Raw genomic sequence first — 15,883 nt, 5'->3', positions numbered from 1 at the left:
CCGAATATTAAAAGGTACTACACTGCTGTGGTATTATCACGAATGGTGGAATGGACAAAAATAATAAGTAGAAAAAAAATGTGTAAAAATAGAAATAACATTGAGTAATACACAGTTAAGTAATAATATTTGGGTACCACAACAATATAGCGTATTAGACGTAGACACGCACAAATTGACTAAGAATGTGTTTAGGGTTTGGGATTCAATTTATAAACAAAAAAAATGGGAATATAATTCACATTTAATTTCACTCATGGGGACTAATTAATTTTTTTCCTGGAAATGGGGCACGATTTGGAGAGTGGATAATAAGCTTAAGGATATAGTGAAAAAAAGAGAAAATATGTTCATACCAAGACACAAGAAAGAATTAATGATATTGAATGAATGGCGGTATTTTCAGTTAAGACCATTTGTGTCAACATTACCTCAGCCTATTAGATCAGAAAATGACCTCTCCCCATTTGAACGCTTGTGTAATTCCCAGACAAATCTAAAACAATATGTTTCACAAATCTATAAAATACTCACAGAGAATATAGAGCTGAGAATACCGCCATTTATCAATAAATGGGACAGAGAGCTGGAATCACAATTGGAGGAGCAACAAATAAAGTACTGAGAGTGGTACATACAACAGCAGTTGATATAAACACAGTAGAGATGAACTATAAATATCTAGCTAGGTGGTATATAAGGCTTGTTTAAAGTACAAAAATATCAGCCAGAGAAATCTTCACTGTGTTGGAGAGGTTGTAACTCAAAGGGTACTATGGCGCATATATGGTGGGAGTGCCCAAAGATCCGGGACTGCTGGCAGAATGTAAGGCAATATATAAAAGTAATCACAGACATAGACACAGCAGATGACCCGTGGACTTGCCTGTTCCATAACACAAAAAGTACCCTGAATGTACTACGATGAAGGAATGGTTTAAAAGAATAGAAATTAATCACAAAATTGAATTTTTGAGTAGCAGTAGAGAAGATCAGACATAAAAATTGTGCACTGTATGGGAAAGATGGGTAGAATTCAAGAGAACAAGGAAATATGTGGAGTTATGTAGGGAACAGGATATGAGGCATGAAGGGAGAGAAGAAGAGGAGAAGTAGAGAAAAGAGAGGAAAGTTGTAAATTAGGGAAATATGGGAAAAGGGGGGGGGGGTTAGGAAAACCAAGAGGGTTATTCGTAAATGTGTGATTATAAGATATATGTAATATTTATTAATCTTTTTGTATATCCCCCCCCCCCACGAGTGCCCCCACAGACATCCACTTGCTATGAGGGCACTCATGTGGGCTTGACCCCGAGCTGCGTTCTCTGTGTTCATTGACACACATTAAAATTAAAATGAAGTGTTTGTGCTTTTTAAGAATGGTAAAAGTGAAGATTTTCAGTGGGTGTGAGATATACCAGATTATATATAGAGTAAATGTTACAGTGAGTTATTTTCCCCCATTGAATAATGTATGTTGGTGAATGTTGATAAATGTTAAATTAACCGGCTGAAGATGCAGATTAATCTACTAGTATACATGATGGATGGCTTGTTGGCGAATGTTCTCCATACTAATGCTAAATATAATTTTAAATATGTTTCTTATTGAAGTAATAAAATATGGCATGTATAGAAACATAATCATAATGTTCTACATTGTGGATTGCTTTAAATTTCAGTTGTTAAACTGGCCACAAGGAAAATGGGTGGGTCACATGGTGCAAGTAACGACAGAATGAAATGCTTGATCTAGAAAGTGCTCTAAATCACAGTGGGCAAGCTCAGAAAATTGGTACAGGTTTTTGTAGTTTTCGGAACTAATACTTTAAGTAGGACTCTGGCAATTTGCAGACCCAGGGCCACATCTGGCCCTTTGACAGTCCATATCCAGCCGTCAATGCTTCTACTGTCTGCATGCCTCTTTGAACCTGTCAGCTTCCTCAGAAGGCTGCCAGGCTCAGAGAGACATGCTGACCGTTCTCCGTGTGGAGACCTGCAAGAACTGGAAAAAGAGAGCCTAAGGAGTTGATTGGTACAGCAGGTTGGCTCGGTTCTGGTGGGACAGCAGTGCCTATATGAGTGGTTCGGACGTTGTCCCCGCCACATTGCTACCTGGACAGGTTCTTTCTGTGTTAAACTGGGTATACAATATATATCGAAATTTGGCTGCTAGTAATCCATCATTCAATCAGTGTATGCAGTCCATGGCTGCAGCACTGATCTGTGTAGTCTGATGGGAGGGAGTCTCTGCTGTCAGAATACATTAGTGCGGCAGGGGAGATCCCTGCATCAATTCCGCTTGTGTGGATGCAGGAATCTGTCAGTTTTTTTTTTCCTTAAGTCATCATCCAGGGTAGCATTGAGAGAAGGCTACCGCCACCTAGAAACAGGAAACACATCATCTACCATTGTAAAAAAGAGCAACATACCTCTGAGCCTCAGTTATGTGTTTCCTCCAGACCAACAGGAACCATCAGATGTTTGTTGTTTTACCGGTTGATATGCCTAGACAGGGTACATGGGGGAAAAAAAGGTATATTTTTATACATTCTCCTTGTTTGAGACTGCAATGGATTGGAGTGATCCTGTATTTAGACAATTTCCTGTTATTTTCAGGCTCAAAAGAAAACCTAGAAGAAAATCTGAAAATAGCAATACAGCATCTGGAAAACCTGGGGTGGTTAGTGAACAAAGAAAAATCTCACCTGACACCAGCCCAAGTGGTCAGTTATCTGGGGTGCATTATAGATTCCAATCAGAAAACAATCTTTCTGACAAAAGAAAGTGCAGAAGTTGATGAAGGAAGTCACAATGTTTTTACGACCAAAGACACTTTTGGGACCATTATGAAAACAATCGGCCTCATGACAGCAACCATCCCAGGGGCTACATGGGCCCAGTTCCATACAAGACCTTTAAAAAACTTCCTCCTCTCCCAATGGGATGGAAGCATGACAACATTAGAGGAATCAATTCACATTCACCTGAAGGTCAAGCAATCAATGCTGTAGTGGCTAAAGTAGAAAACATACAGCCCAGGGAGACTATGGTCTCCAACCAACATAGTCCGAATAACCACAGACGCAAGTGCATAGGGATGGGGTGCACACTTAGGGGAAGCTCAAGATCATGGAACAGGGCAAAGAAGTTCTCAAACATTAGAGAACTGAAGGCAGTGGAAGAGGCCATGTATCATTTTTAAGTTCAGTTTAAGGTTAGGCATGTTCAGATCTTATTGGACAATGCCACAACCATCTCCATATCAACAGACAATGGGGCACGAGATCTCATTGCTCAATAAAGCTGGCAGACAGCATCCTAGATTGGGCAGAGATGAACTTACTGTCACTATCAGCAATTCATCTAAAAGGGAAGCAAAAGTCACTGGCAGACTTCCTAAACACTAAAAATCTGAGACAGACGAAGTGGTTTTTAGGCAAAGAAACTTTCAGCTGGCTTACAGAGGGATGTGGATCACCAATGATAGATCTCTTTGCCTCAGGAACCAATACCAAGACAGCAAAATGATGTGGATGTTTCGACTGGCTTATTGTTTTCCTCCGATAAATATGATCCCAAGGGTCATCCAGAAAATGATCAAGGAAAAGGCCACAGTTCTGCTTATTGTCCCTTGTTGGTCTCAAAGGGCATGGTTTGCTCATTTACAAAATATGAGCATACAGCCTCATATCTCATTGCCACTCAAAATAAACCTCCTCTATCATTGCATGGTTACACATCTTCATCTGGAAACACTGGCAATATACAATCCATCGCTAGATGTAAACCACCACCCTCAAAGAATTTTTATTCTTGGGATCTATCAACGGTCCCCCAAGGATTCTTAACGCCTCCTTATGAACCCATTGAAGACTGCAAAATTAAATCCTAACTCTCAAAACACTTCTCCTGGTGTTCCTAGTATCTGCTTAAAGAGTGAGCAAAATCCAAGCCCTTTTTATCTTGGAACCCTATTGTACCATACCATTATAGATAAGATCATTTTGAAGCGAGATCCTGCTTTTCTGCCTAAAGTTTCCACAGCATTCCACAGATCTGTCAAGGTCTTACCTTGCCCTCCTGTTGGCAGCCATATTGGACATGTGTAGACTGCTGCCTTTTATAAACCCTGATTGCATCATCACTTGCCTGCTGCCTGGGTTTCGCACAGTGATGATGCTGCACACCTGACTATATCTATCACTTGATGGGTTGCAGTCCTTGCCCTTGTGTTTGTGCTCCAAGGTGCATCTCTGCTAGCAGTGTTCTGGTCTTTGTGTATGACCTGGCTTGGCTGACGACTCTCCTGGCTCTTGACCCAGCTTCGGCAGATGACCCGGCATCAGCAGACTACCCGCTTCTGGATTTGACCCCGGCTTGGATGACTACCCACTTCTGGACTTGACCCTGGCTTGTTCCTGCTCACACTTTCTCACACTTGCTGTGCGTTTATTGTTGTTTGCTCCAATAAACTGCTTTATTTTACCTGCATCCCCGTGTGGTCTGGTTTCCTGGCATCGGGACAAGATCCCATGCCATTATCATATGTTATAATAGCGGCTATAATACATATATATCAATCTCAAAATGAAACCCTTCCAAAACATATTAGAGCACATTCCACCAGAGCCTGGGCATTCTCTTGGGTGGAGAGGAATCTGCAGGACAGCAACATGGTCGAGCTTATAAACCTATGTCTGCCATTACAGGATAGATTTCTTGTCCAGCCAGGATCAGTCCTTCAGGAGGAAGATCCTCCAGGCTGTGGTCCCCCTAAGTAAAGCCTTACGCAAAATTCCTCATGCAAACATTCAAGATAACCGGCTGTTCAGTGATGCTGGGTGCTGTAATGACCATAGGTTGGAAACCGTGGATACTCAAAGTGAAGAAATGTCATCAGCACACCAAAGATTCCTCAAAAGGGTCCAAAGCTTTATTCCGTGGTCACATGATAAATATATAGCAACGTTTCAATGCCACGCAGGGCCCCTTTACCAGGCAAGTTCATCACTTGACGCTGATGGCATTTTTTCACCCTAAGTAAAGCCGGATACACACGATTGTCGGGAGACATTTGCCAGTTAAAAAAATGGCTGACATTCGGCCCATGTGTATGTTGGTCTGTCCGTTTGGCCGGCTTCTGTCGGATGAGCATGCTGGAAAACCAGTAGCCAACTGACTCCCGATCAAAGCTCTTGGCAAATGTCAGAGAGCGCTGATTGAAGTTTTCTGGCGGGGGAGTCATTCCCCTGTCAGAACACAACAGCTCAGCAGGGGAGTTCACTGTACTTACTTTGCATAGTGAGTACAGCGGCTCCGACTAGAGCTGACAATTTTTTCTTCGCTCAATTCACTGGGTTGAATGAAAAAAATCTAATAGTGTGTTCCAGGCTTAAAGCGGAGTTCCAGCCATTTACTCACCTGTCCAACGGTCCAGCGATGCGGCCGCCGGAAGCCTCGATCCTCTCCCTCGGCGCCGGCATCACTGCTGTGGGCACCCGGCTGTTACAGTTTGCGGCTTCACAGCCGGGTACCCACTGCGCATGCGCGAGTCGCGCTGCGCGCCGTGATTGGCCGGCAATCTTCTGGGACCTCTGACGTGTCCCAGAAGATTGCAGGGAGGGAGGGGGAGAGGAGAACTTCCGCTCAGGGCGCCGCGGCGCTCCGAGCGGAAGTGGGAGCGGGTACCTGTCAAAACTAGGTACCCGCTCCCCCCCCCCAAAAAATGACATGCCAAATGTGGCATGTCGGGGGGTCAGGACTCCCTAAAGCGGAAGTTCCACTTTTGGGTGGAACTCCGCTTTAAGTAATGCTTGCTTATCCCCTCAATGATACCCTGCAAGATGACTTGAGAAAACAGAGTTAGGTACCTGGTAACTAAGTTTCTGGGAAACGTCCAGGGCAGCGCAGCTTCCCATCTTTCTATTAGTTTTAGGGCTCATGCGCATTGCATTAACAAAAACAAGCTGCAAAGCCGCTACTAATGCCAGGAAAAATCTGTAAAAACCCGGTTTTAGTAGCTTTTTACATTGGCATTATTGCACTTATAGCCGCGTTAGCTTTTGGCAGCGTTTCTCTGCCTCTCTTAAAAATCAATGTTTCCCTATGAGAGCTGTCTTAACTGATCTACATTTCAGCCTATTGATTTGAATAGAAGTCGCATCCAAGTCGGATCATCATGATCCGACTTGTGGTGTGACTTGTGCTCTTGGAGGTTCTTGGAAAAAAAAAACGGAGTAGGGTCAAAGGACCTGTTATGGATCTTGAAAGGAAACCCCACACCAAAACAGAAAAAGAAACGGCGTGGGGTCCCCCCAAAATCTATAACAGACCCTTATCTAAGGGCAGGTCAGGAAAGCGGGGGGGGGGCGCCCTATCCTCCTGGACCACACGCCCTAAACGTGCGCCCCTCACCCCAAAGCACGGCAACCCTGGGCAGTGGTTGTGGGGGTCTGTGGGCAGGTGTTTATCATAATCTGGAGGCCCCTTTAACAAATCTGGTATGGACTTTGGAGGGGGCCCCCAGGCCTTTTTTTTTTTATTTTTTTGGCATGAGGTTTTCATCTTGAAATCCATACCAGACCCTTCTGGCATGAATTCCCCTTCCAGATCCTCAGAGCACAAGTTGCACCACAAATCGGATTATGCTGATCCGACTTGCATGCGACTTCCATTAAAATCAATGGGCTGAAAGTCGGATCAGTTAAAGTGGAGTTCCAGCCACAAAATCAACATAATCGATTTTGGGCCATCCGCTTGCTTTTGGTCACCTGAAAAAGAAATGGATAGTTACGATTTTTTTTTTGTTTACTTACCTTGTTATTGAAGAAAAATATACTCACCTTTCTTCCACTTCCTCCCTCTGCGGCCCGCGCCGTCACTTCCTCTTTGCACTGATTCCTGGGAGCTGAATGTCATCGCTCCCAGGAATCAATGCGCCTGCACCGGCCCCGCTCGTCACCTCTGGTGCAGCGCCTCATTCCCTGCTAAACAGCTTCTGGGCATGCCCAGAAGCTGTGGAGGGATGACACGCCCGTACCGGAAGTGACGAGCGGGGCCGGTGTAGGCGCATTCTGGGAGAAGAGGACATGGAAGAGGACGCAGAAGAGAACGCACTGGCTTCAGATGCCCACATCCAAGATGGCAGCGCTGGAGAAGAAATTTTCAAGGTAAGTATTTCTTCTAAAAGGTAAGTGCAACCCGGGACAGTACAGAGGCTATCCATTGTGGAATGTACTAGCCCTGACTGTCCCGGGGGTATTTTTATTGAAAAAAAAATTTAGTGGCTGGAACTCCGCTTTAAGACTGCTCTCATAGGGAACCATTGCTTATCAAAAAAAAAAATGCAGCTTAATGCTGTATCTTAATGTGTATACACATTTACAAGCAGTTACAAGCATTTGGCATTTGAAATGTCAGTAAACTACAGTCATGAATGGGATTAATCGACTTTCAAAATAACCGTCAGTAAACTCAACTGCCTCTAAACTACTATAAACTACTGAATGTACATGTACACATAAGATACCATTGAGGAGAGTTCAGGGGCAGGTGAAAAAAAAAAGCCCAACTGCTGCTAGAATTTAGCAATTTAGCAGCTGCAATGTACAGGTTTTTCTTTACCTATTTATGTCCATATATATATATGATGACCTGTTGTTCCTTCAGTACTGTGATCTTACTGAGGCTCAGAGGTATGTTGTGGTTTTTTTATAATGGTGGATAATCTGTTCCTGTTTCTAGGTGGGTGGTGCCTTTTCTCAATGCTACCCTGGAAGTTTCCTAGAAAATGAGTTACCAGGTACCAAACTCTGTTTTATTTCAACCTGCTGGTTGAATGAAAAAAAAAAAATAGCCATTCTATGCCCTGTTTTAGCGCCTGCACTTTGCAAATTACTGGAGCTGTGGACCTTTAAAATCATGGCTCAGCTGCCCGTTTTTACCATCCCCCAACTGCCCATCTGAAAGAGACCTATTTCATGAGCAGTTGTGCCTGTTATTCCTAGCGCCAGGTGTTTATTTTCTATATTTTTACATTCTTACAGACCTTATCAGGTCCAGAAATATTATTGAGCAGAATTGGGTTTCAGCCCTCCACTTGTCCTGGGGCCTTTTTCTCCCTAAATCCCTCCCTCTAAGTCTAGAGCATTTTTTCTTTATTTCTGTATATTTTATCTTTTAGGTTTTGTAAAACTTAACTTAAACTTTTATCTTCAAAATGTTCTGTTTATAATAAATCTTTATTTTTTTGTGTAAAAATAAGAAATTAAACAGTGCATTGGCCTTGATAGCTTTATATAAATTTGGATTTTTTTATGTTTTAGCTTCAGGAACAGACAAAGCAACATGAAGCTGTGGAGGCACAACTGGCAGAGAAGAGGTCTGAATGTTTATCGGGACAAGCTACCATACTTCAGCTTGAAGAGCAGTATGTAGCCACAGCTCACTCTGTGCAGGAGCGTATTGTTTTCCAGCTGCGGTATGTTTTATTAAAATGGAATTGCATTGTGGGTTTTAAGGGTAACCACACAAAAATATGGGCGCTTATAAAAGATACATTTCTCTCCTTTTCAAAATTTCAAGCTGTGCATGGCCAGATGAGGGGCCTTTGGTTCCTTTATGTCCAATTACAGATTTTTTTTATTGCTTTCTGATCCTGAAAACTGCTAATTTATTGGCCACTTACGGAATTTGAACAGTGTATCCTCTTTGCCTCCAACCAGTACTATATCTAAGATGTATGTATTATTATCTACTTTTGACTACCCAGGTTTACCGTTGTATACGGCTAACTGAAAGGTGGAACTTAGCCGACCAATTCATGTTGAGGAATGGGATCAAATTTTTGTCAATACCCATACATTTTTAATGGCTTGTGATACTCAAGAAAGCAATTTTAAATTGCTTTCAAAATGGTATTGCACTCCAGTTAATCGACAGCGTATCTTTTCATCATAGTCACATTTTTGTTGGCGTTGTCATGCCTCTGGGGGTTCCTTTTTTCATATTTGGTGGGAATGCCCTTCAATTTATAAATTTTGGGAGCTTGTAATTTGTCTTTATAATTTAGTTACTGACTAATTAATTTTCAATTCCCCAGAATTTACTTTTCTCTCTCATTTACGTCAACTCTTATCTCAAGCTTCCCTATGTTTTTTTTTTTTTTTATCTCTGCAGTTAATTGATACCTACAGTAAATACTGGACTTACTCCCTATATTCTGGAGTGGATTAAGACTCTTAGGGTGTTTTCACACTAGCACTTTTGGTGCGCACCCGGGTTCGATTGATGTCAGAATTCGGTTCTTTTTGATGATGTGAACACTGTCTTTGAATTCGGGTGCGCAACCGGGAACCATACCCGAGTCCACTTAAAAAGGGTGGTCTGGGGTGTACGGTTCATGTGAACTCCAGTACGGTTTGCTTCTGATGAGAACGCAATCGTACCAAAGCAAGCAATTCTATCCATTTGGCACCTTCTCATTTACAGCGGTTGCCAAGCAACATGAGTACACACCGGATGCAGCTTGATGACACAAGTGTACCGCGGTTTGGATACAAAAATCAAATGTGAACACAGTCCATCGGGGGCAGGGGGAGGGGGGAGCAATCGAACTCGGGTTCGGACCAGGCAATCGCACCAAGTGTGAAAACACCCTTAATGGTATTATGTGAACGGAGGAATTGGTAGCGGAAAATAATAATAATGAGAAGTTTAAAAGAGTTTGATTGAACTGGATAACATTTAAGGATTCACATGAGTTACAGTATATGACTTTATGGCTAAGCTTCACTGACGCCTACTTATAAGTACTACTCTGTTTAAGACCAGTGAAAAACAAAGAGAATTTCCTATTCTCTTAGTTCATGTGGGAACCCCTGCTTTTCCCTCCTTGTTTAACCTCCCCTCCCCCCTTTTTTTTTTTATACAACCATATTCTTTAATGCTTTCAGAGTATTGGAATGAACTTATTATGTATTAGCTATACTTCCTATTTTTGGCTGTTTGCTAAACTTGAATTACAATATATTGGAGGATTGTAAACATTCCTGTTTTTCTTATGAAATAAGGTGTATTGTATTTTTTTTATTTTTGGTTTTATGTTGAATTTTTGAAAATTATTAAACAAACGTTTGCAAGAGGTAATGATGTAAGAGGTCCAAGTTCCAGGTCTGTCTTCCATTGTTCCTTAACATTACTTAAAAAGGAACTCCACCCTCACTTTAAAAAAATAAAATTTTTAAATCCCAAAACTTGTACCTGTATAAAAGTAAGAAAAAAAAAATACTGGAGTCCAGCATTGTCTTGCTTGTATGGAAAGTTCTCCCTACCAGAGATGTATAGTAACTAAGTAGAACTACTTCACTACTGTACTTAAGTACCGAAAGGCGGTATCTGTACTTTCCTGGAGTAGAATTTTTTTCTCCTACTTCCACTTTTACTTCACTACATTTTTTCGATGATTTCAATACTTCTACTCCGATATTTTTTTTTTGTGCTGCATAGTTACTCGTTACAATTATAAAAATTACCACTGCCAGAACAGTAGATGGCAGGTTTCATGAAGCACAAAACATGTGTATTATCAGCGCATACGAAAATAAATGCTATTGTATGTATAAATAAAAGCTGCATTTGAAATATTAAAAAACAATATGATGTTCAAACTTTTGACTTCTTTCTTTAATAACTACATAACACAGTACTTGTATTTTTACTTTCAGTACTTGAGTAGCAAAATTTAATAAAAAAACTACTTGCAATACTGTTGAATACTTTAGTACTTCTACTCAAGTCACTTTTTGATCGAGCACTTCCACTTCTACTCAAGTCACTTTTTGATCGAGCACTTGTACTTTTACCCAAGTATGGGTTTTGAGTACTTTATACAACTCTGCTCCCTACACTGCTCTACTCTGTGTCGCTAAAATCTTGTATTGAAATTTAGAGCATGCGCAGGTATGCCGAAGAAATCTTTGCTACGTCCAACAGATCTGGCAGATCCTGTTGTAGGTCTGCACATGCACAGTACGCCCCTGCCTTTGCACAAACATGCCATGGACCCACACCATTTCTACAAATGCACAAGATCCCAAATGCTGCTTCCTGGAATGCGTGACATAAAACTCCCAGGAGGCAGTTTGTTGGATCATACGCATGTGCAGAAATGCCGCAAGGGATGTGTAGGGTCTGGGTACATCATCTTAAGCTAGGCAAGAATTAAGGACCTGGACTTTAGGAAAAAAAAAAAGTATTTACAGTGGATATAAAAAGTCGACACACCCCTGTTAAAATGTCAGGTTTCTGTGATTACAAAAATGAGACAAAGATAAATAATTTCAGAACTTATTCCACCTTTAATGTGACCTATAAACTGTACAACTCAGTTGAACAACAAACTGAAATAATTTGGATGGAAGGAAGTAAAAATAAAATAGTATGGTTGCATATGTATGCACCCCCTTAAACGAATACTTTGTTGAAGCACCTTTTGATTTTATTACAGCACACAGTCTTTTTGGGTATGAGTCTAACAGCATGGCACATCTTGAATTGGCAATATTTGCCCACTCTTCTTTGCAAAAAACACTCCAAATCTGTCAGATTGCGAAGGCATCTCCTGTGCACAGTCCTCTTCAGATCACCCCACAGATTTTCAATTGGATTCAGGTCTGGGCTCTGGCTGTGCCATTCCAAAAACTTTAATCTTCTGTTGAAGCTATTTCTTTGTTTATTTGGATGTATGCTTGTTCAGCTTTCTAGCAGAAGCCTGAAGGATTTGTGCCAATATTGACTGGTATTTGGAACTGTTCATAATTCCCTCTACCTTGACTAAGGCCCCTGTTCAGGCTGAAGAAAAACAGTCCCAAAGCATTATGCTGCCACCACCATGCTTCACTGTGGGTATAGTATGCTTTTGGTGATGCGTAGTGTTGTTTTTGCACCAAACATATCTTTTGGAATTATGGCCAAAAAATTCAACCTTGGTTTCACCTTGGAGACTTCAGATGTGTTTTTGAAAAATTTAGCTGGGATTGGATGTTTTTCTTCATAAGAAAAGGCTTCCATCTTGCCACTCTACCCCATAGCCCAGACATATGAAGAATACGGGAGATTGTTGCTGTAGGCCTATTTGCAGCCTCCCTGACGAGTTTTCTTCTCCTCGTTTCATCAATTTTGGAGGGACATCCAGTTCTTGGTAATGTCACTGTTGTGCCATATTTTCTCCAATTTCTAGATTGTAAGCTCTAACGAGCAGGGCCCTCTAGTTCCTCCTGTTTTGAATTGTATTGTAACTGTATTGTCTTCCTTCACATTGTAAAGCGCTGCGCAAACTGTTGGCGCTATATAAATCCTGTATAATAATAATAATAATAATAATTGATGATGACTGTCTTCACTGTGTTCCATGGTATATCTAATGCCTTGGAAATTCTTTCGTACCCTTCTGCTGCCTGATACCTTTTAACAATGAGATCCCTCTGATGCTTTGAAGCTCTCTGCGGACCATGGCTTTTGCTGTAGGATGCGACTAGGAAAATGTCAGTAAAGACCTACTAGAATAGCTGAACTTTATTTGTGGATAATCAGAGGCACTTTAAAGTGATTGTAAAGTCTTTTATTTTTATTTATTTATTTATTTATTTTTTTAAACAAACTTATTCTTACCTGCTCTGTGCAGTGGTTTTGCACAGGGCAGCACAAATCCTTCTCTTCTTGGGTCCCTCTTCTCTGCTCCTGGCCCCTCCCCCCATTGAGTTCCCCCACAGCAAACAGCTTGCTATGGGGGCACCTGAGCCGAGCTGCAGCTCTGTGTGTCCAGTCATACACAAAGCTGCCATTCAGCCCTGCCCCCTCTCTCTCTCCTGATTGGCTAACTGACTTTGAATGACAGCAGCGGGAGTCAATGGCGCCGCTGCTGTGTTTCAGCCAATTAGGGGGGAGACGGCCGAGGGATTTATGGACATTGCTGGATAGAGAGGGGGCTCAGATAAGTATTAGGGGGTCCTGGGTCGGCTGCTACACACATAAGGCTTTTTATTTTGATGCATAGAATGCATTAAGATAAAAAAACCTTCTGCCTTTAAAACTCCTTTAAATGATGGCAGGTGTGTACTAACTCCTATTTAGCATGAGTTAGAATGTGATTACTTAATTCTGAACACAACTACATCCCGAGTTATAAGAGGGTGTGCACACTTATGCAACCACATTATTTCACTTTTTTATTTTTACTTCCCCCACCCAAAAAAAAAAAAGATTTCAGTTTGTTTTTCAATTAAGTTGTATAGTTTATAGGTCACATTAAAAACCTGACATTATAACAGGGGTGTGTACTCTTTCTATATCTATTTTAAAATACTTTTTTTTTTTTTTAGCAATTGTGTTATAGCATATATAAAGGAATAGTAGTGAAAAAAAAGCACTTGTAGGTTTATCCAATCTTTTTATGAATAATTCTCCTTTAGGGGGGAATGGCAGGGGGTGTGTCCTATGCCTACATATATTTGCTAATAGGTGTCCCTCATTCCCATCTCAGAAAGTTGGGAGGAATGTTATCGGGAGGGGGAGGAGGCAAAAGGGAAGAACATTAGAAAAGGGGTGAAAGTCTGCTTCAGAGTCAGTGACCCAAAACAAGTATGCAGGTCAGGAGTTCTGATTTCATTGACTGCATAATTGTTGCTGGTTGGTAAATCATTAGGTTGTCAAGCAAAACTTGTGATAAGGTGATTGTGGCAGCTTCTGTATTTTAGATATTTTCCTTGTAAAGATGTCCATTCACCTTTACATCCTTCCACTCAGAACAACATATTTAACAAATTAAGACGCATAAGACAGAGATTTATTAAAAAATTGATGCACATGTGCATACTAACCAATCAGCTTCCATGTTTTATTGTCAAAGCTTAATTGAACAAGCTGAATTAGAGTTTGTTACAGTTAGAAGCTGATTGGTTTCTATGCACAACTGCACCAGTTTTAGTAAATCTCCCCTATAATGTGAAGCGGAGGGTGACAGGATGAAGCCTAGGCTGTTACTGTTCTTGCAAGATAATTGGCAACTTCCACACATTATTCTGTCGTTGCAGTGGCTATGGGAAGTCTCCCACACTCAGGAATGTGTGGAGGCTCCAGAACTGGCTTGGTAAGCATGATGTTTCATGCCTAGTATGATAATATCATACATTCTGCCTTGGAAAATAGAAAGGTTACTTCTGGGTTTTCAGGCTATTAGACAGCCACACATCTGTAGCTAAGAAAGTACTGAACTAACATACTAATGTACTGTCTTGTTTTGTTTTTTTTATTAGCAAAGAAGCAGAAAAATTACGAACTCAGCTGAAAGAAAAGCAGCTGGCAGCTGATGAAGATAAATATTTGAGGAACAAATTAGCAGAAGACTGTGGACATCTAACCAAAGAAAATGCCCACTTTCTAGCTCGGATATTGGAAACCACTAAACAACTTGAAGAGGTAGGTAGCTAAAAGTGGCCAAAAACCTCTCTACACATCCCTTAAGCCCCGTACACACGGAACGATTATCGGCCGACCGATTGTCCGACTTTTGTCCAAGTTGTGTTCTGTTGGTTGGAAAGTGATTAGACTGCACACGAATTTTCTCTGCCAACAAAATTCTACTTCAGAAATGATGTCATGTGTTGGTTTGTTTTCTTTGTGTTTTTTCTTCACTGAGCATGCCCAGACTTGCTCATCAGATTTTTCCCTGTCGAAATCTGTACTGACTGACGGAAAATCGGCCGTTGTGTTGACGGCCAACAAAAATTTTATAGTCTGCACACCAGATTTTTTTCGGCCGAAAAGGAGTTGGTTGTCGGAAGCATCATACTAACAAGCCGAAATTCAGCAGATGGGACGTTGGCCGAAAATTCCCTGCCAATTTTCGACGCGTGTGTACGGGGCATAAGTCAACCTTTCTAGTAAGGAAGACTCAGTTAGTTAGGTGGCATTATCCAGGCTAATTTTCTATGAGATATTCTGTTGGCTAGTAGTATAGTTGTTTTTCAGGCAGATCTGTCTGTACACAGTTTGAGAGGGATGAGTCACTGCTCATTGTGTGTGTAAATTTTAGCTTAAGCTACTGAACTGTGTAAACAACAGACTTTTTTCAACAAGGGGGATAAAATGAGCCTGGAAAATCGGTGAAAAGGAGCCTGGAGCTCTACATGCTGACTGGAAAGAAGAACAAAATATTCATGTGCTTTTTTTAATATTAATTTGACTAATTATTTAAATTCTAGAAAAGTATTATCAGCCCTGTGTGCTAAACTAAAAGTCGGTCTGGTCAGAGCGTACACAGGGCTAAGATTTTTCCCTCTACCCTTATGTGACAGTTCTCAGGGCTAGCAATTCTAGCCTTTCATGCACTCAGTACTGCATTTTAGGAAGAAGAGAATGGAGTCACATGTTCATCCATACTTGAATGTACCAGGTACTTGGCTGTGGCAAGCAAATGGAGAGTAGGGGATATAAATGGAAGGTAAGTATAAGCAGTGCAGAGGGGATATAGCATTTGCCACTGTACACATATTCTGCCCAACCAATAAAATCCACCCCAGGATCTGATAGCATTATGCCGATAACTTGTAGTGCTGTTTTTTTTTAACTCTATTAAATATAAAATAGTGCAGAAACTTTTTGAAGACCCCTTGTATTAAGCAGAAAATAAACATGTTGTCATTAAAGTTGATGTGTTGAAATCAGAAAAAAATGGGCATTGCAGTTTGTTGTGTATGGGGCTGCATAGCCGCAGACCAGTCAGGGTTCTTATACTGACCTGTGCCACAGATAAAAGCACCTTCAATGTGCATGTGAGCATCAAAGCTGGACCAAAGAACAAGGGAAGAAGGTGGACTGGTCT

The 15,883-nt window shown here is 41.2% G+C and overlaps 1 protein-coding gene across 1 annotated transcript in view; it reads left to right on the top strand.

Moving 5' to 3' along the window:
* The window catches only part of LOC309555474 (uncharacterized protein), a 128,603-nt gene that overhangs the window by 67,666 nt on the left and 45,054 nt on the right, over nt 1-15,883 (top strand). Inside the window, exons 7-8 of the mRNA XM_082257501.1 lie at nt 8,328-8,482; nt 14,316-14,478. Of these exons, the coding sequence (XP_082113627.1) occupies nt 8,328-8,482; nt 14,316-14,478 (318 nt within the window). The remainder of the gene's footprint in view (nt 1-8,327; nt 8,483-14,315; nt 14,479-15,883) is intronic.

This window comes from Pelophylax lessonae (assembly GCF_965119305.1).
Source record: "Pelophylax lessonae genome assembly, chromosome: 5".
In the NCBI taxonomy this organism is placed as follows: Eukaryota; Metazoa; Chordata; class Amphibia; order Anura; family Ranidae; genus Pelophylax; species Pelophylax lessonae.
Note: the sequence above shows the minus strand (reverse complement) of the source record. Positions and strands in the feature narration are given on the sequence as shown.